Below are 21,015 nucleotides of genomic sequence, written 5' to 3'. Positions count from 1 at the left end.
TCTCGTATGGTCGTCAAGTGTCGTTATCATTATTCGTCAACGGCTAATGCCATCCTGTCATTGCCGGCGTCTCCGTGCCGCAACTCCCGCAAACCTCCCGGGCCCTTGTACCGGGGGTGGAATTTCGCTTCAAGTCCCAGACCCTTAACGCCTATTCCGTGCGAGTCTAGTCATCGTCGAGTATCGCAGACACAACCGCCCTCCTCGCCTTCTTGCCCTTCCCCTGAACGGGCTTCTGCATCTTGCCGCCCAAGCCACCCAAACTCAACGGCTTCGGCTCAATAGGTACGACACCGCACTTGATGCTCATACTCGCAAAGAAGCCACCCACGGGCCGCAGCTCGTCCTGAAAAACAGCCACGTTGGAAAATGCGCTGCACCGCTCCCCGCGAAACAGCTTGGCCTCGCACCCGTCCGCCTTGTTTCCCATAAAGATGCCGCACTGCGCCGTACCCGGTAGGTTATAGCATTGCCCATCCTTGGTCGTGAACGTCGGCTCCGTCGACGCGTTCTGCGGTAGCTCCATGTCGACAAAGGACGCGCCGCGGCAGTTCTTGACGCCTGGTGAGCTGGGGAACAGTCGGACTGTGATCGGGACGGGCGGCTTCTGTTCTTGTGGTGGAGGAGCGGTGGTGTTTGGTTGAGTGATGTCGACTTGGTCGGCCGTCGCGATGGGTTTCGGCGGCGCTGGTGGGGTGGGTGGGGGATCATCGCGGTCGACAACTTGAGGCATCGCGAGGGCTGTGGAGGCGAGCCATACCGCCATGAGGGCGGCTCGTATGATGGGATTTGATGATATTCGCATGTTATATGATGTGAATCACTCAAGGAAAGACAATTGAAGTTGTAGAGACTGAAGACAAATCTTGCGCTCGGGAGTCTGTCCCATCAATAGTTGGCGCACGCTGGAGACGACAGCAAAGGCAGAACGCCAAGATGCATCAGCCGCGTTTCAGACCAACTCCCTACGCGAATCCGCACGGATACAATCCTGAAACGCAGCTTTGGAGGCTTCACAAGTCTCATAGACCTCGATTGACAGTATCGTCTGATGGGAATGAGGGAAAAGATTGAATTAGAAGATGTAATCAGGCCCTCTGCCCAATCCCTAGAGCGGTATATGCAACAACACAACATGGTATCTGGATCTATAATCTTTGAACAACAATTACTACACCTCATCAAGCACCATAACATATGTGCACATCATGGCCACTTAATCAACTCTAGCCGCTCTTGAGAACCGACTCAGCCGACGATCTCTGCCCATCACTCTTGCTCTCCGCATTCAAAATCGCACTCTCCACAGCCGCAGCAACATCAATGTGGAAGAATGGCCGATTCATACCCTGCACGGCAGCAAGCTTGCCATCGCCACGTCCCACGACCCTCGCAGCACCGTCGTGACCCTTGCTTGTCGGAGAGATGACGTCCTCTTCCTCCTCGTCCCGGCTGCGCTGCGAGGTAACTCGGGGCTCGTGACCCGATCCAGAGTCGACGGGCGCGAAGCTGTAAATGGGCTTCCACCGACCAAAGTTGCCCTCATCCTTGACGGAGGGAAATCCGAAACCGGCGGCGGCGAGGGCACGGCGGGTCCAGCGGTTGTTGACGTTGGCAAAGTGCCACTCGACGACCTCAGGCTCGGCGTAGTGGTCTAGTGCGTTGCGGACGTCGATGAGGCCTTGAATCGAGGTCACGTCGATGTTGTTGACGGCAGAGCAGTCTAGGATGATGGCGCGGACGATGGGGCGGGTGTCGTCGAGATCGATCTTGGCGCCACGACGCGGGCCGGGGTCGTTCCAGGGACGGTCCTGTTGAGTGATTGTTAGATGAATTATCAAGCTGAGTACAGTAGGTAGGTGAACTTACGCCAAGCTTCTCGTAGCGATCGAGGATTGTCCGTCTGGCGTGCTTCTGCACATAGGCGACTAGAGCGTCCATGTAGTGCGCCTGATTGGTGTAGTTGAAGCCCTCGCCGAATCGGTAGACAAAGACACCAGGGTAAGGGGTCTGAACGTCGATGTTGGGGTTCGAGCCATCATCCTTCTCGAGAGGGATGTAGCTCTCGCGGGCAGGGACATCGATAGCCTCGCCCCTCTCGTTGAACGGGACGCCCTTGCCGGCGGTGTCCTTTGTGGCGCGGTAGACCTTGACGCGGCCGAGGAAATGGCCCTTTGCCTTTGCGAGACGCACCAACAGGAGAGCGGCGGAGGCACACATGGTTAGGTAGATGCCGTTCTCAATATTGGTGAAGATGGTCAGGAGAACGCCGGCGAAGAAGATGAAGACCTCGAGGGGCGAGACCTCCCAGAACTGGTACACCACCTTGGGCGGCGTGATGAGGTCACCGACCGCGTGGATAATGAGACCGGCGAGGGTAGCCATGGGGATATAGAAGAAGACGGAGGTCAGGGCGTACAGGGCCAGTAGCACGATTACGGCAGTGAAGATACCGGCGAGGGGAGTGCGAACACCGGCCTTGGACTTGATGGCAGTACGGGAGAAGGATCCGGTGGCCGGGTAGGCGCCGAGGAAGGGTCCAAAGAGGTTCGTGAAGCCGACGGCGACAAGCTCCTGCGAGGGATTGATGACGTAGTTATTGACTCTTCCGAATGACTTGGAGATGGCAATGTGCTCAATGATTAGGACGATGATGGTTACTGGCAAATCAGGGGCGACGGCACCCAGGAGCTCCGTGTCAATCTTGGGAGCGCCGGTGTGCTGGAAACCACTGGGGACCTTGCCCAGAATCTTAAACTTGGCCTTCTTGGCGTCCCAGTTGACGTGGCGGTTAACGAGCCAGCTGATTAGAACGTACAAGAGGATGACAAAGGCCATGCGGAGCGTCGACATGAAGAACCAGAACTTCTTGCGGTGGGGCTGCTTGTTCGACATGAAGTTGCAGAACGAGCGGATAGAGTACAGCAAGAACAAGGCCGTGAGACCCATGGCGGCATCGAGCCTGGCTGTAGGCAGCGCTTTCAAGAAATCGATAATAACCTCGTACGTCGGGTTGCGAGTGTTGACGCCCTGCAGACCGAGGAGGGCGGGGACTTGGCCCGCTGCGATGCTGATGGCGGCACCGGTCATGAAGGAAGTGATGGCCACAAGCGGGATGAACTCGACGATCCAGCCTAGGCGGACGAGACCGATGAACAGGAGGACGGCACCGGAGATAACGGCCAGGGCTTGAGCGATTTGAGGGCCGTCGTATTGCGGGTGAGAGTCCTTGACGCGGAGCACGATATTGCCGACGAGTTGGGACATGACGGCGACGGTTCCGATTGTGATGTCCTTGGAGGTTGCAAAGGCCCAGTAGAGAATGAAGCCGACGAAAGATGTATAGAGACCGTATTCGGGGGTCAATTGCGCGAGGAGGGCGTAAGCCATGCCCTGAGGGATGACGACAAAGCCGACAGTGACACCTTTACACAAAATTGTCAGCTGTCAAGATGTTGCGAGGTATTTAAGATGATATGGCAAATGAAATGTCATCACAAGGGCTCATTCGGTGTGTCCATTGAGCGAAAGCCAATGGCATTACATGAGAAACATACCAGCAATGATGTCTCCCAGAAGCCAGGTAGCATTGTAGTGAAAGATCCACGACCAAAAGGGGAACAAGCTCTTGATGTAGTTCACGGCGCCGTGAACCGTAGGCCGGTGCTCGTACAAGAACTCGGCGACGGTAGGTTCCCTCTCCTCGTACTGCTCAACAGAGCGGAATGAGGCAGCGGCGGACTGGACGGCCTCGGTAGGCTCGTTGCGGTACCGAGCATCGACGTCGATACCAAGGCCCTTGGCCAAGGTTCTTCCGACCTTGCTCGACATGGCGAAAGGCGCGTCCGGAAGCGACGGTCTGCCGTGTGTAATGATCCCGAAAGATTGATCCGAAGTAGTTTTCCCAAGATATAGGAAACACTTGGTAAAGGGTAGACAGGACTTGGTGACGAAGAATCAATGGGGTAGAAAACACCAAATCTCAAAAGAGGAGGTGAACGAGTCGACTAATAAGGTTTCTGACCTGGACCGGGAGACGGGACGACACGAACGAGGCATATTAAGTGTAAGGGCACGTCCGGGACCGGGGAACCTTATATGCTGCGGAACACAAGTCACCCCCAAGAAATAAATAAAAACTGACAAGAGCCCACGATGATGCTATCCCCCTCTTGGAAGCAAAGCTTGGCCGCGTCGCCAAGAAGCGTGGCTTCGGATCGTCCAGGCCTCGCCAAGGTGCCCTTCGATTGGAGCCCTGCGAATGTTGCACTCCCACATGCCGCCAAGGGTAGGGGTGTGGGAGTTGAAAGCCATTTTCTGACGACATAATCATTCTCTATGGCGTCGCATGGGATGTAGACTCCCTCTCATTTCGATTTCTTCCGTCTTGATGAATTTGAGGAAATCCAGAAAGTCTCTGGAGAAGGCATTCAGTCCCTTGGGACAGCCCACATGTTTTGAAGTAGCATCGCTTTTTCTGATATGCGGTGGCCCAGGCCGCACTGGGGGAAACGGGGTGGATGGCGGGGTGGACCACCAGTCTCTCCCCGTATGCATATTAGACCGAGCTAATAAAGGGTCCTCTTCTTTCGTGGGAAGAGCATGTCTGACTGACTGTTTTTCTGTAGGTACTTTCGCGTGTTGGAAATACGTACATGCACTCCAGGCCGGGGGTGTGGAATGCTAGCCTTTGGTGCGACCACTCTCTCGGACGACTGTCTTGCCTGACCAGAGCTAATTAGTCCAACCCAATTCGATGGCTTCTCCCTCGCCCGTGCCCGGCCACCGGGGATGCTGACTCTCTCGGTTGGACGCGTGGGGGCGACAGCAAGCAGGAGGAAGAGAGCTGTCAAAAAAGCAAAGTCCGCCGTCCCCAAAGTGACTGCGCGCCGGAATGGCCTTGATTCGGCATGTGCCATATGCAGCTGGGCTACCTGCTGCGCGGCTAACATACGCAGACATACGCACGCACGGCAGACCACGACTGGGATATTGGTACTAACAGTTAATGGATGTATGTATGTCTTCGCCTCCCGGACTACTCGAAAGCTGAGATCGGCTCTCCGTGTGATCATTCCGTCCTCTTCGGCGCCTTACACGTTGATCAGGGATCGACCGGTGAAGGACACGGCAGGTGGCACTGGGGCTGATCGGTAGAGGGTTGACTACTGGCGTTCCAGACCACCGGTGAGGGCATCGAGCGCGCGGGATGTTTGAGACGTTGGAAAGGCCGGACAAGGCGGGCGGTAGTGAAGAGTAGTGTAAAAGCTATTAGCAGACTGCGGCCGAGAAGAGAAGAAAAAAAAGGGAACTAAATTGGCCTTTCTTCGCGGTATGCGGCGGGTAACATAAGTTCATATTCAGTGGCTTGCTTGAGTACATGCAGGCTTACACTGGACCGACGGTCTTGCTCGTGCCTTTTCTCTCCTTTCTATTTTCCCAGCATGCCGGGTCGATGCTCCTCTCATTAAGCTTAAATGCCAGACGGGTTTGTCGGTTACTGCTGTCAGGTTCGTCTGCGATGCCGTGTCTAGCATAATCGACGTCGTGTGTGACCCAGATGTCCTGCCGAACACCCGAGATGGGAAAATCGACAATTCAATGCCACTCTCTTGGGGGAGCTCTGTCCACCATCACCTCCACCACCCTTTCTACCACCCTTTCTCTCACCCCCCGTAGGGATGACAAACACGGCTGGACCACTCCCCAGAAGATAACAGGAAGGCTGGTCCCTGTTCCATCTGTTCTCTGGTTTTCTCTCCGGGGCTGAAAGTGAAGGGTGTGATATGGGGGGAGGTGAGGATGCATGGGGGTGGTGTTGGAGAAAAAAAGAACGGGTCACGGGAAGCATATTGGACGATGGTGTCGAGCACGCCATTCTTGGCGTAAATGAGACCAGCGTTAAAGGATCCTCCCGATTCCAAAGGGATCGCACCCGCGCCAAACAAACACAAACAGAGCTGTGAAGAGTCCCCCAGCTTTCTCTCTCTCTTTATTATGCAGCACGCGAATACTCTCGGTGACATTGTCTCGATTTGGGGGCAAAGCCAGCTTGGCAAATCTCTACATGGTCCTGTACCGGAGGTTCGGAGTTGGCATGGTCTTACAGTAAGGTTTTCGCAGTAATCTCTTGTCTCTCTCTCTGGACTCTTCATTCGGTTCATCCAATTCCCTCCCCCCTGGTGGTCTTCTATGAGCATGCGCCCGCGCCCAGACAGCGAAGCTTCACCCAGTGAGCGCCTCAATGCCGGTGCCTTGAGCTTGGTGTTGCTTGTTCAGTCTCGGCATCGCGGGAAGGCAGCTCAGATAGCCAGCCAAGACGTTCAAGGCTGTCGGAAAGAAAAGTTTTCACAGGAACACCCCCAAAACCAGATTGAAAGTTGGAACGGCGTCTCTTGGTAAAGTCTTGGGTCTCTCCACAAACAGCAACTTGATCACGCGATGTGGGAGGGGTTGAGAGCGAGGATCGGAGGCAAAAAATCGGGGGAATGAAGGCAAAAGCCAGAACGTGTGCGGCCACTTTTCGGCCTTTGATATGTCTTGGAAGCTATCACATTGAGTTCGTTAGACGGCTGAGTTTTCGCGGTCCCAAGTGACTGCCGAAAGTGATATATCGGCCAAGACCCTGCGCTTTGGGAGGGACTATTACTATTACGAGACCGAATCGAGGCAACGAAATGGAACAGCGTGGGATGTAGCGTAATTCTCTGAGTCCCAGCTGAACGGGAGAGACTCATGCTAGACATGCATGCTGCCCGACGAATGTCTCTAGACAAATGCCCGATCGAGAAACAACTTGCTCAATCCTGCCAACAGAAGCGAGCTTCAGACTGTAGTGTCTCTCTCGTTCGCTTCATTGACGCCGTGCGTCTGCGATGTGTGTGTCTGCATGGATGTCCCTGGCGTACGGCTGAGAAGGTCGATCATATGGCATATCCTCGATGTGCATCAATGGCAAATCGTTAACCAGCGATCTTCGCGGCTGAGAGCCACGACGGCATCATTTCAAAGACTGGGCGCCGTCAATCGTGACGGAAGTGGCCCAGAACACTATCGATCTTCACTATTTCTCATCGCGCTTCGAGCGGCATTCCCGTTTGATACTGAGGAGTGACTGATAGATCAGACATCACAGGCGAATCTATGAATGTCGCCATACGCTTGAGCCCGCCGAGCTTCGGATAGTTCTATCCCGGAAACACAATTTTCCCACGCCTCACCCTTACATGAGCCATCTCGATCAGGTTTATTCACTGATGAGGCCTAGAGTGTGGAGAGTGAAAGAGTGAACTTGGAGTGAAGGATCATAACAGGACAGCTATGAACTTTCCTGCTTCAGTTTCTGTATCGCTGAAGGGAAGGGAAGCATGGTACACGATCGTAGCAGACGTAAGCTGCATCCATTTCACGGCCCCAGTTCCGATCCACATCCCATGACCGCATTAGATATCAGAACAAAACGATCCTAGAGTCTTCTGAAGCATTCGCCGTAATATTTAGCAAGCTGGTCCGAGAAATCTCTGAACACACCTTATCATCGGATCAAAGAACCTGTTGGATCCAATAGTACCTACGGAGGCCTCGATTCGTTCGAACGTCACAGCAATCCAAAAGCGACGGGATCGCCGGTACATCCAGCCTTTGCAGGGTTGTTCTCACATGAGAGCTCTCTGATTTCTTTGGAAAGAGCTTCCAGACTGGGCCGTAATAATCAAACAGAAGAATCCGGACGCGCTCTCGGATTGTGCCGAGAACGTAGACCCGTGATGGTATGCACATGCAAACACTGCAGAGACATGGGACCCTCTTTGGTGGAAATCCCATGGCTCTGGTCCCGTCAGTGCATCGCATCATGTACGGAATACGGGGGCAACTTACGAGACAGAGACGGGCAGAGAGGCCGCTCGCTTCCTACACAGTCCCTGGTGGCTACCCAGCCATTCCGCGCTCACCGGAGGCGGCGTTAGGCTCTGGAGGCCTGGTCTCCTGCTTAAATATGCCAAGAGACCATCTCGGTCTTTCCTGAGCACGTCATCGCCCGTCGGGCGAAGTAGGCCGAGTCCGCTCTGTTTTAGAGCGAAGGGTCCCAAAAAAGCGCCAGGGTCTTTGTAATGACAGCTTACGATGGTGCATTTAATTTTAGACAATAGTCTACAATCCTGTGGTCAGCATTTTCGGAATCGCTTTCCGGATGTCTGTTGGATGAGGCCTTCCGTTACCCGCTTCCGCCGGTCTTGGCGGGGCCGCCCCGAGGCCGGTCTCCGCCCCGGTACCCGGAGCCTCGGTCTCCGAGGGATCGGCCATCCTTCCTTCCCCACCTCCCACTTTCCATGGAGATGTGAACCCCGCGATCCTCACCAGTGTGCAATACGTTCTTCTGCCAACGTACAACAAACCGAGGACGCGGGTAGGTAATAGCATACTCTATCATGGCACCTGAACCGCGACACCTCCGCATCGGCGTCGACGTTGGCGGGACAAACACGGATGGCGTGGTTCTCGATCCCTCGCAGGCCTCTGAGCCCGATAAGGGCATCATCGCGTGGCACAAGTCGCCAACGACGACGAACCCCAGCGAGGGCATCAACAACGCCATAGTCACAATGTTTGAGTCCACCCAGATTGATCCGAGTGAAATCGCCAGCGTGACCATCGGCACAACGCACTTCGTTAACGCTCTGATCGAGCGAGATGCCGCTCGTTTAGCCCCGGTTGCCGTCATCAGACTGACGAGCCAGTTCTCCAAGCACGACCCGCCTTGTCTGGATTGGCCCCAAGATTTACGCGACCTGATTTTGGGCTACTATGCTCTTTGCAAGGGTGGCCTAGAGGTAGATGGCACTCTGATTTCTGACATAGACGCCGAGGAAATCAAAGCACAATGTGCTGTAGTTCGAGAGAAGGGCGTCAAGAATGTAGTCGTAAACGGCATCTTCAGCCCCATCGACTCCATCGAACGACAAGAAGAACGAGCTGCCGACATTATCCGATCAGAGATTCCTGGCTGCACCGTCACCTGCTCCAAAGATGTGGCTAACCTGGGCTTCCAGGAGCGGGAAAACGCAGCCATCCTCAACGCAACAGTGTTGAACTTTGCCCGCAGGACTATCAAATCATTCCAGGAGCCCATGAAAAGGCTAGGCATCAACTGCCCCGTCTTCATCTCTCAAAATGACGGTACGATCCTGTCAGGCGACATGGCCGCCAAACTACCCATCCGGACATTCTCCAGCGGCCCGACCAACAGCATGCGAGGAGCCGCCTTTCTGGTACAGAATCACCAACTTAGCAACAGTGCCGTTATGGTAGTCGACATTGGAGGTACGACTACCGATGTAGGTCTACTACAGGCCAACGGCTTCCCCCGCCAACAAGCCGCCTACAGTGAATTCGCCGGCGTCCGCCTGAACTTCTCCTGCCCAGATGTCAAGAGCATCGGCCTGGGTGGAGGCTCCATCGTCCGGAAGGGCGCCGAGAAGCTTACCGTTGGACCACACAGCGTTGGCTATAGGATCAAGACAGAGGCCATCGTCTTTGGAGGGTGCACCCTAACCGCCACGGACTGTACCGTCCTCGCCAGCTCATCCTCGCCCGCCGCCCCCATTGGAGACGCTACTCTGGTTCAGGGCGCTCTCGATGCCCAAGGCATGGCCCAATTCACCGCCATCGTCAAGCGAAAGCTCGAAAAGGTCATTGATACGATGAAGACCTCGCCTGAAGACATACCTGTTCTCCTAGTCGGCGGCGGTGCCGTGATTGCGCCTTACGAGCTAAGGGGAGCTAGCGAGGTGCTAAAGCCTGAGTGGGCGGGCGTCGCCAACGCGATCGGCGCAGCCATTGCACGTGTCAGTGCCACCGTTGACACGCTCAAGTCGACAGAGTCCAGATCGGTCCAAGAGATCTTGGGTGAAGTGGAGGAAGAGGCTAGGAAAAAGGCCGTTGATGCGGGTGCGGTTCCTTCGTCTGTTCAGATCGTGGAGGTGGATACGATACCCCTGGCTGTAAGTGTTCCCGGAAATCTGGGATACGTGAGATCATGTCGGCTGACAGATGTAGTACATTGCCAACAAATCGCGTTTCATTGTGCGTGCTGCTGGTGACTTTGACTTCTCTCGGACAGATTTTTCATCGCATTGCAAAGCAGCGAGGACGAGAGCCAAGATGACGAGGTCGCGACCATCCGAGTCGTAAAGACTGCCGCATTCCAGACCAAGGAAGAGACCGATGTCTTGACTTACAAGCCTCTTGTCAAAAATCGAGTCTGGTACATCAGCGAGACCGACCTCGACTGGATCAGCATCGGATGCTACATCCTCGGCACAGGCGGAGGGGGCTCCCCCTACTCTCAACAACTCATCCTGCGCGAGAAGCTGCGCAAAGGTGCAGTCGTCAAAGTCGTGAATCCCTACGACATACCCGACGATGCTCTCGTCGGCTGCGGAGGCTACGCAGGGTCCCCCACAGTCGCCATCGAGAAGAAGTCTGCCGACGAGATGCAGGAGGCCCAGGAAGAGATGTACAAGCGCTTGGGAGCGCCTGCCACGCACATGATCTCCGTTGAGATTGGCGGCGCGAACGGCCTGCAGAGCATGATGATTGGTTCTAGCACGAACATGAATGTCCCCGCAGTCGATGGCGACTGGATGGGCCGGGCGTACCCGACAAAGTGGCAGACGACGCCGGTGGTCTTCAACGAACGGAGTCCCATCTGGACGCCCGTGACTATGAGTGATGGGAATGGCAGTATCGTCACGATGTCGCGGGCCTCATCTGATAAGCAGGTTGAGCGGGTTATGCGTGCGGCTCTGGCGGAGATGGGCTCGCAAGTGGCTGTCGCTGATCCGCCGGTAACGGGAGCCGAGACCAAGAGGTGGGTGGTGGAACATACCATTTCTCAGTCGTGGCGAATCGGTCGAGCTGTTGCCAAGGCGAGGAAGCTCAACTGTGTCGATAATGTTGCGGAGACCATCATTGAGGAATGTGGCGGTCACGGCTCGGCCAAGGTTCTCTTCAAAGGCAAGATCGTGGGCGTCGAGAGGGTGCTCAGGAAAGGCCACGTCTATGGAGAGCTGGTCATCGAAGGCGCTGATATCTCTACATCGGAAGAGGAGGGACAAGAGGCAGACAAGAAACAGTCCACAGGATTCGTCAAGATCCCGTTCAAGAATGAGAACATCGCTGCAATTAAGGCTACGTCTGCCAAATCTGAGCCCCAGGAAGCTGGTATGGAGAAGCAGGAAGATGTCTTAGCTATTGTGCCAGATCTTATCGCAGTCATTGACGCGCAAAACGGTGAAGCCATTGGAACGCCAGAGTACAGGTACGGACTTTTGGTCATTGTTCTGGGTATCGCGGCTAGTGATCGTTGGGCTGGCTCTACGAGGGGTCTTGAGATCGGGGGACCTGAGGCTTTCGGATTCTCTCACCTCAAGTATCGGCCTCTAGGCAGCTTCGTGAAGCCTCGGAGTGTCATTGATGAGTTTAACACCGAGGTTCAAGGATGAGCTTTAACACTGTGGTCTCAAGATGAGGTGGTTGGTCTTACTTGGAGGGTACCAGTATAGTAGCATTAGAAACAGTACATGATCCTTTCAAAGAAGACCACCAGGCCAGTCAGTGACCCTCGCCTAAGCTCGCAGCTCGAGGTATCGAGCAAGCTGTAGGCATGGACTGGTATCCGGGAGAGCTTTGCCCAATCACCTGGCTGTGACACGAACCTCTTCCAAAGCTTCCGCGGGGCTCTCTGCTCGGATCACATTAGGGTCTGCCATCTCGTTCGTTTGCCCTCCGACGGCATAGTCAAACACCAAGAAACTTGTGAAAAAGAGGAACGTTTCAAAAAGGACTGAGAGATCGGACAAACTGTCTGCACAGCCTGAGTCGTTTCTGTGGTGGAAAGTGTCGCCAAGAGTCCCGAGGCTGCGATATGCTCAATCTCTAGGCCACTGTAATAAGGCCAGCTCGAATCCAAAGCACTCCTCCAATACAAGAAGATCCGCTCGAAGGATTTACTAGATCAGAGAGCAAGGGCGGTAACATTCCTGAAAGCCAGTGGGAAGAGTCATCATTATGATCAGCATAAGCTAGGCCGACCAAGCGGGCATACAGGTGCTCCTATGTAGCAGCAAACTCAGCCGTAGTTCGTCCAATTCGCATGCCTTCTACTCAGAGCTTCTCGAAGCCAAAATGCGACAACGGACTTCCAATGAAGGTAGCACCCAGCCGTCCCGTCGGCAGACAAGCAGGGTGGCGGCCGTCAACCCGCCTCCACGGACCAAAGCATCCTGACTCGGGAGGGAAACAAATAACGAGAAACGCCCACTTGCATTCTAAGAGATGGAAAAAAGGTTCGTTTCTAATGTGAAACGGTCGAGTTTGCGAAGAGATATACCTGCCAGTGCCTGCTTCCCGCCCCATTGTTTAAGTTTCTCTTGCAACTGTCGGGTCCAAGCGGGCTTTTGATCAATGCGACGACGGGACCGAGACCACGTTATTCGATTGCCGCGTGCGACCTCAGCTTATTGAAGCATCCTTGAAGCTAATAGATTCAATGCAACCATCAAAATGAAGAGAAAGTTTACACCATCCGGTCCATGACAAGTCCTACTGCGGGGTTGGAATCGCGGTGCGCGATGGCCGGTTTTCGCCGTTTACGCCATGATGCCCAATGGCCGCCTCAAGCTGGCATGAGTGGCATGCAGGAAGTTCTCAGCAGAGCTCGGAGGAAACTCTACTGGACTTGAGACCAACTTTAGCTTTGACGTTTCGTCACGTGTTGGCCGGGACAGCCATTTACTACTTGTATGATAAGGGATAATGGGAAATTTTCAGTGTGATTGTCGCTGCAGACTTTAGACTTCATTCGTCGTCAAGGTAGTAAACACATCATCAACCAGGATTCACGATGTGGAGCGTGTTGTGGTCCTTCCATGGCGCCGCGGCGTTGTTTCGCTGGTGGCTTATGCCAGATATCCATCTGCCTTCGCTATCTCACGCAGCCTCACATGCAGCTCACGACGCAGTACAAGCAGCATCGAACTGGGTATCCGGCTCATCCTCTGCAGACTTGACGAACTCAGCCGCAGTGGAGGCCCTGGACGATTTTGACGCTCTCAAGTATGTTGATCCTCTCATCGGCTCGAGGAATGGTGGCAACGTCTTCGTGGGTGCGACACTGCCGTACGGCATGGCAAAGGCGTCCGCGGACACGAATAGTAGCTCGAACCAAGGCGGCTTCACTCTGGATGGGAACCCGGTCACTGGCTTCTCGACAATGCATGACTCCGGCACTGGCGGACAACCTTCCCTTGGAAACTTCCCGCTCTTTGCCTACACAACTTGCCCTAGCGGAGTCATCAACTGGTGCACATTTCCAAAAAAGTCAAGGGCGAAGTACGGCTACTTTAACGAAAAGGACGTAATCGCAAAGCCAGGACTCTTCAACATCACACTGAAAACCGGCATCAGAGTCGAAATGACGACAACTGAGCGAGCATCTCTCATAAGATTCAACTTTCCCCAAGCAGGACAGCCTCTCATTCTCCAAGACCTCTCAGATCTCGGCGACACGAGACAAGACAACGCAACTATCAACGTGGACGCCAAATCCGGACGCATCACAGGCAACGCGCGCTTCCAACCGAGCTTTGGCAGCGGCACCTTTGTCCTTCACTTTTGTACCGACTTTAACGGCGCCGAGATCCTCGACACGGGCATTTTTGCAGACAGTCGCGCGAGCACAGAGGTCAAAAACATGACTATCTCGCGGTCCATCAACGGGTACCCCTTACCCGGCGGCGCTTTTGTGCGGTTCAAGTCCGCGGATCAGCCCATCACTGCGCGTGTCGCCACAAGCTTCATCAGCGAGCAGCGGGCGTGCGAACATGCTGAGGGTGAAATTTCGGATTACAACTTTGAGCGGGTGTCGGGTGAAGCAACAGCAATATGGCGTCGTAAGCTCAGTCCCATCAAGATCAACACCGATCGCGTGAACGAGTCGTTTGCGAGAAACTTCTATAGCGGCATCTATCGGACCATGGTCAACCCGCAAAACTACACCGGCGAGAACCCCCTATGGAAAAGCGATGAGCCGTACTGGGATTCGTTCTACTGTTTGTGGGACTCGTTTCGCTCCCAGATCCCGTTTCTGGTGATCATCGATCCAACTTCGGTAGCGCAAATGATCAGGTCTCTCATCGATACCTACGTTCACCTTGGGTGGCTGCCGGATTGCCGCATGAGCTTGTGCAAAGGTCTCACGCAGGGAGGATCCAACGCAGACAACGTCCTAGCAGACGCCTACTTGAAGAATATCACCGAAGGTATCGACTGGGACCTGGGCTATGAGGCAGTGAAAAAGGATGCAGATGAAGAACCGTTCGACTGGAGCGTTAATGGACGTGGTGGCATGGACAGCTGGAAGAAGCTGGGCTACATTCCCGTGCAGGACTTCGACGTCAAGGGCTTCGGAACATTGACGAGGAGTGTCTCAAGAACGCTCGAGTACAGCTACAACGACTTCTGCATCGCCTCCATGGCTGACCGGATGGGGCATGGGGATGATCGGGAGAAGTATCTTTCCTCGAGCAGCAACTGGCGCAACCTGTACAAGCAGGACCAGAAGTCAGCTTTCTTCAACGGTACCGACACAGGGTTCAGAGGATTCTTCGAGCCCAAGTTCCTCAACCAGACTTGGGCCTACCAGAATCCGCTCAACTGCAGTAATCTGGACGGCCAAAGCTCTTGTTCCCTACAGAACAATGGCCCAGAAACTTTTGAGAGCAGTCTTTGGGAGTATGGCTTGTAAGTCGACATGGAACGTGAGTGGCAGTGGGAGTCTCGAGTAACTGACTTCAATAGCTTTGTTCCTCATGATCAAGGAACGCTCATCAACACTCTTGGTGGTCCGGACGCCTTCGTCCGAAGGCTCAACTTCTTGCATGATCAAAACATCACCTACATTGGCAACGAACCCGCTTTCCTCACAGTCTTCCAGTACCATTACGCCGGTCGTCCGGCTCTCTCAGCCAGACGAGCCCACTTCTACATCCCCTCATTCTTTTCACCTGACCCAGCCGGACTTCCCGGTAACGATGATAGCGGGGCCATGGGATCATTCCTGGCTTTTTCCATGATGGGTCTCTTCCCAAATCCCGGGCAGGATGTGTATCTGATCATCCCACCCTTCTTCGAGAGCCTCGAAATCACGCACCCACAAACAGGTAGGACGGCAAAGGTCCGCAACATCAATTTTGACCCGACCTACCGCAACATCTACATCCAAAAGGCGACCTTGAATGGTCAGCCTTATAGAAAAAGCTGGGTTGATCACAAGTTCTTCACCGAAGGTCAGGAGCTGGTGCTTACTCTTGGCCGGCGTGAGAGTGACTGGGGAACGAGAGTCCAGGATCTCCCGCCAAGTTTGGGTCCGTATCAGGGATTCAACCGCACATTCCCTTCCAACCGTACCGATACGAGAATTGTAGATACCGGGATCATAGATACGACGTATAAGAGCGAGTTTGGGCATACAGGGGCGGACTTGCAGGTTTAGGGAGGCGGACGAGTAATTGACTAAGGCGATCACTATAGACTTTTTGCTTCAATCGGGCAGTTGGAATACCTTTTCTCACATTGTTTGTCAGTGTCAATAGGAGCAAAATGCCGTATGTTTTATTTTATTTTATTTTATTGAATATCAAATAACTACAGATATCATTAATCTGGCTATCTTTGGTCACTTTTACCCAGCCTCATCCGCCAAAGTGCGCCCACTCTCGCCTTAAACACCACGTTCCGCATCTTCAAACTTGGTAACATCATCCTCTACGCCCAGTTAATTGCCTTCTGTCCGTACACTTCACTCTTCTTCGTTGGGATGTCATCAAACAATGACGCCTTGATGAGAGCTTTTCCCGGAATCGCCTTTGTTGTGGTCTTGACAGGACTGCCAGATATGTCAGTACACAGATCAACGGGTCACCTAAGTAGTCGATAGCTTTACCTTCCACACTTTCCGCAAAAGCATCGCTGGGAACGCGATGTCAACAATGGTTTCTACCTGTTTTGGGGAAGAGATTGGACACACTTGAATGGTGTTTCCGGAATCAGTGTTTGAGTCCTGGTACTCTTTCAGCGTGTTTTGGCTGTCGTCGATCTCCCATTCACCATCGTCGACGAATAGGTTCATGGAAAAGGCTACATGTTTCCCTCACAGTCAGCCTAGCGAAATCTAAAGGCATCGATGTCTAACGTACGACCACCAGCGCGTTTGCAGTTTGAACTAATATTTTCAATCGTGTCAACTTATGACCTCCATTCGACATGTGTGGAGGCAATGGTGATGGTTGACTTACCAATGACAGATCACGATGTTATCCGGCTTCTTGTTGACTGTGACCTTTACCGAGCCACAGTTGCAATGACCTTGATACGGCGCCATGTTATTTTACTTGGGAATGAAGTTTACGTGTAGTCGAGATGAACGTCGAATGCGCACGGAATTGATGTGTGGGGAAGTCGTAGTCGAAACTGAGGTGTTTTTCTTGGAATCTCCCACCTAAGCTACAGCCACCTTTTTCATCAGATGATGACGAATCGAGCAGACTTACGTCAGGGATCACTTACTTTTAAGATGTCAAGCGTTTCCCAAAGCCTAACCCGGCCGGAGTTGGGGGAATGTTGGTTTTCCTAGTTCCGGAAGACAAGGGAGCTTAAATTCCTAGTTCCGAAGCGGATCTCAATTGTGGGGGATGAGGGGTCATGATGTCGCACGGCGGGCCCTCGATCGAGCAGCAAGCCGCGTGCCGTTGCGTCCGTCCCGTTGCGATTATTCAAGATCACGCACCGTCACGCTGTTGGACATGTTTCACTTGTAGACCTTGGCTGGGGGAAATTTCACCGCCTTTTGATGCTGTGGAACCCCACTACTCTTGTACGACGGACAAATAATCGGCAAGTTATAGTCTCGTTGAGCTTTCAGTATCCGGCGATACCTCGAAAAAGCTTCCTACATACAGCCGAAGGTGCTCAGGTCCAGTCGCTCCACTTGGAACCCTTCCAGTACACAGCTCCATCATGCTCAAACTGCGGCCCTTCGGCCTCGACAATGTGGCCCAGCTCGCAGTGATCAAACTGCACACGCGTCTGTTGGGTGTAGAACTCGTCGAAGCGCGGTGCGAGGGCTTCGAGTAGACTGCCAACATTTCCTGTAGGGTGGAGGGCCTTCCACGGTTGCGAGCACGTGGTGCCCTTGCAAGACTTGAGAACGAAGAGGAGGGAGTCGAGTCTGGGCAGGACCTTTTTGAGAGGGTAGCCGAGAAGTGTTGCGCCTGCAGCAAGGGCGGCTTCGTCGGCGTGCAAGAGGTTGTGAAGCTGGCCGGGGTCCGTCTGGATTAGGCAAATTGTCACTACGCTCTACTTCTTCACGTGCAGGATGTCAACCACTGGTTTCTAGCGAACTCACAGTCATATCGTACAACTCATGCTCGTTGGTGCACCAAACCGAGTAGTAGAGGTTGTAACCTTCGCCGACAACTCTCAGCGCTTTATACGTGTTGTTGAATATGCGCTTCGTGTCATCGCCATTGAAGCCGAACTTGCTCTCAGTAATTGCCCATCCCCAGTATTCAACATTGACATGCTCGCGAGTCAACGGGGACTCCGTCAGGTCCTTTGTCGAGAGTGGGATCGGGGCTCCATCAAAGTCGGCTCTCAACGGAGCACCCGCGAGCGACAGGATGGTGGGGACGAGGTCAACGTGTGCCGTGACAGCTTCGGTCACGCCTCCCTTGGGAACACCTGGTCCACGAACGATGAGCGGAATGTTGATATCTTCTTCGTACCCGCACTCCTTGCCAGGCTGCAGCCGGTGCTGGCTAATGTGGTAGCCGTTATCCGTCGTATAGAAGATGTATGTGTTATCCAGGATGCCATGCTTTTCCAATCTCTCCACGAGGCCGTCGACCAGCTCATCGACTGCTTGCAGGGCACGGAGACGTCCTTGGTAGTGCTTATCGTTATATGCCACGTTCTCATCCGTAAGCTTGGGTTGGCGACGGATCCAGTCGGCGCCCGAAGGCTTGTCAGGATTGAAGTTTTCTGTTCTCGGGACCTTGGCATCCTCAAAGAGGTGTTCGTGTCTCTTAGCAGCTAACGGGATGCTGACCCTGAACTTGTCATCAGAGACCGGCACGTCGTCATCTGGGCCCTTGACTGGGAGAAGGATACTGGAGTTGACGTTGCTGTGAGGTGCGATGGGAGCGATACCAAGGAAGAAAGGCTTGCCGGCGTCTACAGCTTCGTCCAGAAACCCGAAGGCCTTCTCGGCGACCAGATCCGTCGAGTACTCGCCGAGATGATTGACTGGCTTTTCATGGTCACGCTGGAAGGTGGCGTTGTAATAGTCATAGGTGTTAGGGTCAAGGAGGAAGTCCTGAAATGAGGTCAGTAGGAGGGATTTCTTGATTAGTAAAGCTGGACACAAACAGAAGAGTTCCAGCCCTTTAAATGCGGGCTGTCATAGTTCCAAACTGTATGAGCGTTGAACATTTTGCCGGTGTAATACGTGCTGTATCCGGCCTTTTGCAGCCAAATGGGCAGATAGTTCTCATTGTGGCCATTCTTCACAAAAATGGGGAAACCGCCTGCAAAATCAGTTAGTGTATGTTCACGAATCCCGTCGTCAGTCAATTGGATCAGTGGATGAGAGAATCTTTTACCGTATGGTGGGTTGAGGTCGGTGACGTTGGTATTGTGAGCTAGTTTGCCAGTCCACAAACTTGCACGCGATGGGCAGCAAACTGCCGTCGTGCAGAAATGTTTCTTGTACAGTGTCCCTTCTTCAATAAGCCGCTTCTGAATCAGCGGGATGTACTCCAAAGAGTTCATGTGCAGGTCCTGATCATCAGTCAAGACGAACACGATGTTTGGCCGCGAAGACGGCGGTATCGCATCTCGGTCGGGGCCAACGAGGGGAGTCTGGGCATCGCCTTGTGCCGCAACATTGCTTATAAGTAGCAAGACCGCCGAGGCCAGCGCTGATTTCTCGAGCTGCATTATGGTTCAATTTGATTCCGGCCCGTGGCTCAATTGATCAAGTCATAGAAAACTGAAAAGAAAATAGTATCGCGCAACCCCCAAGAGCAGTACTTAAAAGTTTGGCTCTTAGATAAGCCAAGTTCCCGTCTTCCGGCGCTACAAACCCGGCTCGCCGGATGGGAGAAGCGTCCTCCGTGCGCGAGTTCCGATGACGTGCTCCGTCCCCAGCATCGCAACAGACGAGTTATCCACATCCTTCACCGAAAGCGGAGAAGCAGGATCACATTCACAACGACGCTATCAAAATGAACAACACGTTACAGTGTCAGCGGAATTCTTGCGGTCAACGAGCGCAATATGAGTTGTCTTTTTGCATCACTCACGACGACTAAGTAAGTACTTCTAACCTAGCCGGCGGTTTCTCTGAAGACAACGTACAAGTTCCATACTTGTAGTTGCATCGAAGGGATATCTCAACCTAAACAGCTACTTGAGCGATTGATTCTTCCGCACACATCTGTGATGTTCTTGGGAAGCTGGATCGAATCCCTTACTGGGCCTGGATATTGAGGTTGCCATGGTCATCGTGAACGATGACCACGTTGTTAGAGCGCAACTTGGTGAAGTCGATAGCCACGATGCTGCCTCCAATCTTGCTCGCATCAATGATTTCTCCTTTGCGGTAGCTGCCAACGGTTAGGTAGTAGGTGTTGAGAGGCTGAATTTGGTATCGTACACTTGGCTCGGGAATGAAAGTAGCCAAAGGTCCATCCTGACCGTCGCCAGTCCTGGAGCCTCCAAGACCGATCAGGTAGTTTCCTGATAGGATAATCAGCTCAATGTCATGCTAATTTTAATCTTGCATGTTTGTAGTAAGGGAACTCACCTTGCTTGGCTAGTGCAACGGTAAAGTCATTGCCGGTTTGGATTTCAAAGGCATTTGGGGAGGCACTGTTAGGAAGAGGACTGTCGCTGAATTGCGGTGCGTCTTCATCAACTATAAGCTGCAGAGTGGTGCCCGGGACGGCGGTTCCGTCGTCTTTGAGAGAACCGAGGATGACATCTCTTTCACTGCTCACGTCGACCTCAACACCCATTGAAGGGCTGCCCTGGGAAGTTGCAACGATAGCATAGTACTGGCTGAGGACTGAAAATATCGTCCTGGAGCCTCTGGGGGTGTTCCCAGTCGCAAAGATGTTGGACCAAATTTGGCCCTGGACTCTGCCAGTGACCTTGGGAGGCTTGCTGAAAAGGACATACTGCTGCTGGGAACCAGATTGGTTTTGGACCGTGATGTTATACTTGTTGACCATTTTGAAGTATAGTAGAAAGACTCGGGCCTGAATACGATGGGGATAGAGCTAATAGTCTGAAGGTATTTGTGCTTTTTGTTCCGAACAGGATCCTAAAAGTGAGGGCGATCCCATCCAGACTTTATGTTCTTTAGTCCATTTAGCTGCGGTCATGCAAATCATGTCTTGAAATTATTCATTCGACTATAATCCAGCTGTGCATATTGCAATCTCAAAGGGGAATGAACTCTGACTATTGGCATGTGTTTGAATCCGGTCATGAACCTCACATTTCATGTACTCTTTCGTGTTTCCATGCCGCGCACGCGACAAGAAGCTAGTCGTCTTGCGTCGCCGCCACATCAGCTACCAGTATTGCTGTCCTAGTAAATGAGTCGGATAAGTGGTCGAGACTGGTTCATGACTCGTTGTGCCTAAAGTCAAGATCTTGTCTCAGCTGAGTGAACAGCATGTGAACAGGAAGATTGTCAGCCAGCCACAGTCATTGATCGAAGCCTAACCTTTCCTATATCGGGTGAGAGAATATTCAGAGACCGAATCCCAAGCTGAATTATCTCCAAGAACATGTACATGTCACAATTCTCAATGTAAAATGTGACGAAAGTCAGCCAGCCAGCCACTCGAGTGGCCTAGGCTTGTCCAACGGACTAGCTTCCAGATTGCG

At 53.2% G+C, this 21,015-nt stretch overlaps 6 protein-coding genes across 6 annotated transcripts; 2 read left to right on the top strand and 4 right to left on the bottom strand.

Moving 5' to 3' along the window:
* Nucleotides 1-166: 166 nt before the first annotated feature.
* On the bottom strand, nucleotides 167-766 carry N0V96_001414 (uncharacterized protein; the record flags this gene model as incomplete). Its single annotated transcript, XM_053191947.1, has 1 exon — nucleotides 167-766. One exon carries the CDS (start codon nucleotides 764-766, stop codon nucleotides 167-169), a length of 600 nt encoding a protein of 199 aa, XP_053050555.1.
* A 460-nt stretch (nucleotides 767-1,226) lies between these two features.
* On the bottom strand, nucleotides 1,227-3,831 carry N0V96_001413 (uncharacterized protein; the record flags this gene model as incomplete). Its single annotated transcript, XM_053191948.1, has 3 exons — nucleotides 1,227-1,811; nucleotides 1,870-3,425; nucleotides 3,558-3,831. 3 exons carry the CDS (start codon nucleotides 3,829-3,831, stop codon nucleotides 1,227-1,229), a joined length of 2,415 nt encoding a protein of 804 aa, XP_053050556.1.
* A 4,598-nt stretch (nucleotides 3,832-8,429) lies between these two features.
* N0V96_001412 (uncharacterized protein) lies at nucleotides 8,430-11,504 on the top strand (the record flags this gene model as incomplete). The annotated part of the gene is made up of 3 exons (XM_065756226.1): nucleotides 8,430-10,001; nucleotides 10,057-10,083; nucleotides 10,149-11,504. 3 exons carry the CDS (start codon nucleotides 8,430-8,432, stop codon nucleotides 11,502-11,504), a joined length of 2,955 nt encoding a protein of 984 aa, XP_065615466.1.
* Nucleotides 11,505-12,904: 1,400 nt separating this feature from the next.
* N0V96_001411 (uncharacterized protein) lies at nucleotides 12,905-15,553 on the top strand (the record flags this gene model as incomplete). Its single annotated transcript, XM_053191950.1, has 2 exons — nucleotides 12,905-14,802; nucleotides 14,860-15,553. The coding sequence occupies 2 exons, from the start codon at nucleotides 12,905-12,907 to the stop codon at nucleotides 15,551-15,553; spliced, it is 2,592 nt and encodes an 863-aa protein (XP_053050558.1).
* A 1,475-nt stretch (nucleotides 15,554-17,028) lies between these two features.
* N0V96_001410 (uncharacterized protein) lies at nucleotides 17,029-19,056 on the bottom strand (the record flags this gene model as incomplete). The annotated part of the gene is made up of 4 exons (XM_053191951.2): nucleotides 17,029-17,388; nucleotides 17,465-18,433; nucleotides 18,487-18,644; nucleotides 18,720-19,056. 4 exons carry the CDS (start codon nucleotides 19,054-19,056, stop codon nucleotides 17,029-17,031), a joined length of 1,824 nt encoding a protein of 607 aa, XP_053050559.2.
* A 532-nt stretch (nucleotides 19,057-19,588) lies between these two features.
* N0V96_001409 (uncharacterized protein) lies at nucleotides 19,589-20,351 on the bottom strand (the record flags this gene model as incomplete). The annotated part of the gene is made up of 2 exons (XM_053191952.1): nucleotides 19,589-19,857; nucleotides 19,925-20,351. The coding sequence occupies 2 exons, from the start codon at nucleotides 20,349-20,351 to the stop codon at nucleotides 19,589-19,591; spliced, it is 696 nt and encodes a 231-aa protein (XP_053050560.1).
* Nucleotides 20,352-21,015: the final 664 nt, after the last annotated feature.

This window comes from Colletotrichum fioriniae (assembly GCF_027942845.1).
Source record: "Colletotrichum fioriniae strain IMI 355084 chromosome Unknown scaffold_1, whole genome shotgun sequence".
NCBI lineage: Eukaryota > Fungi > Ascomycota > Sordariomycetes > Glomerellales > Glomerellaceae > Colletotrichum > Colletotrichum fioriniae.
This window is presented reverse-complemented; position numbering and strand designations above follow the sequence as displayed.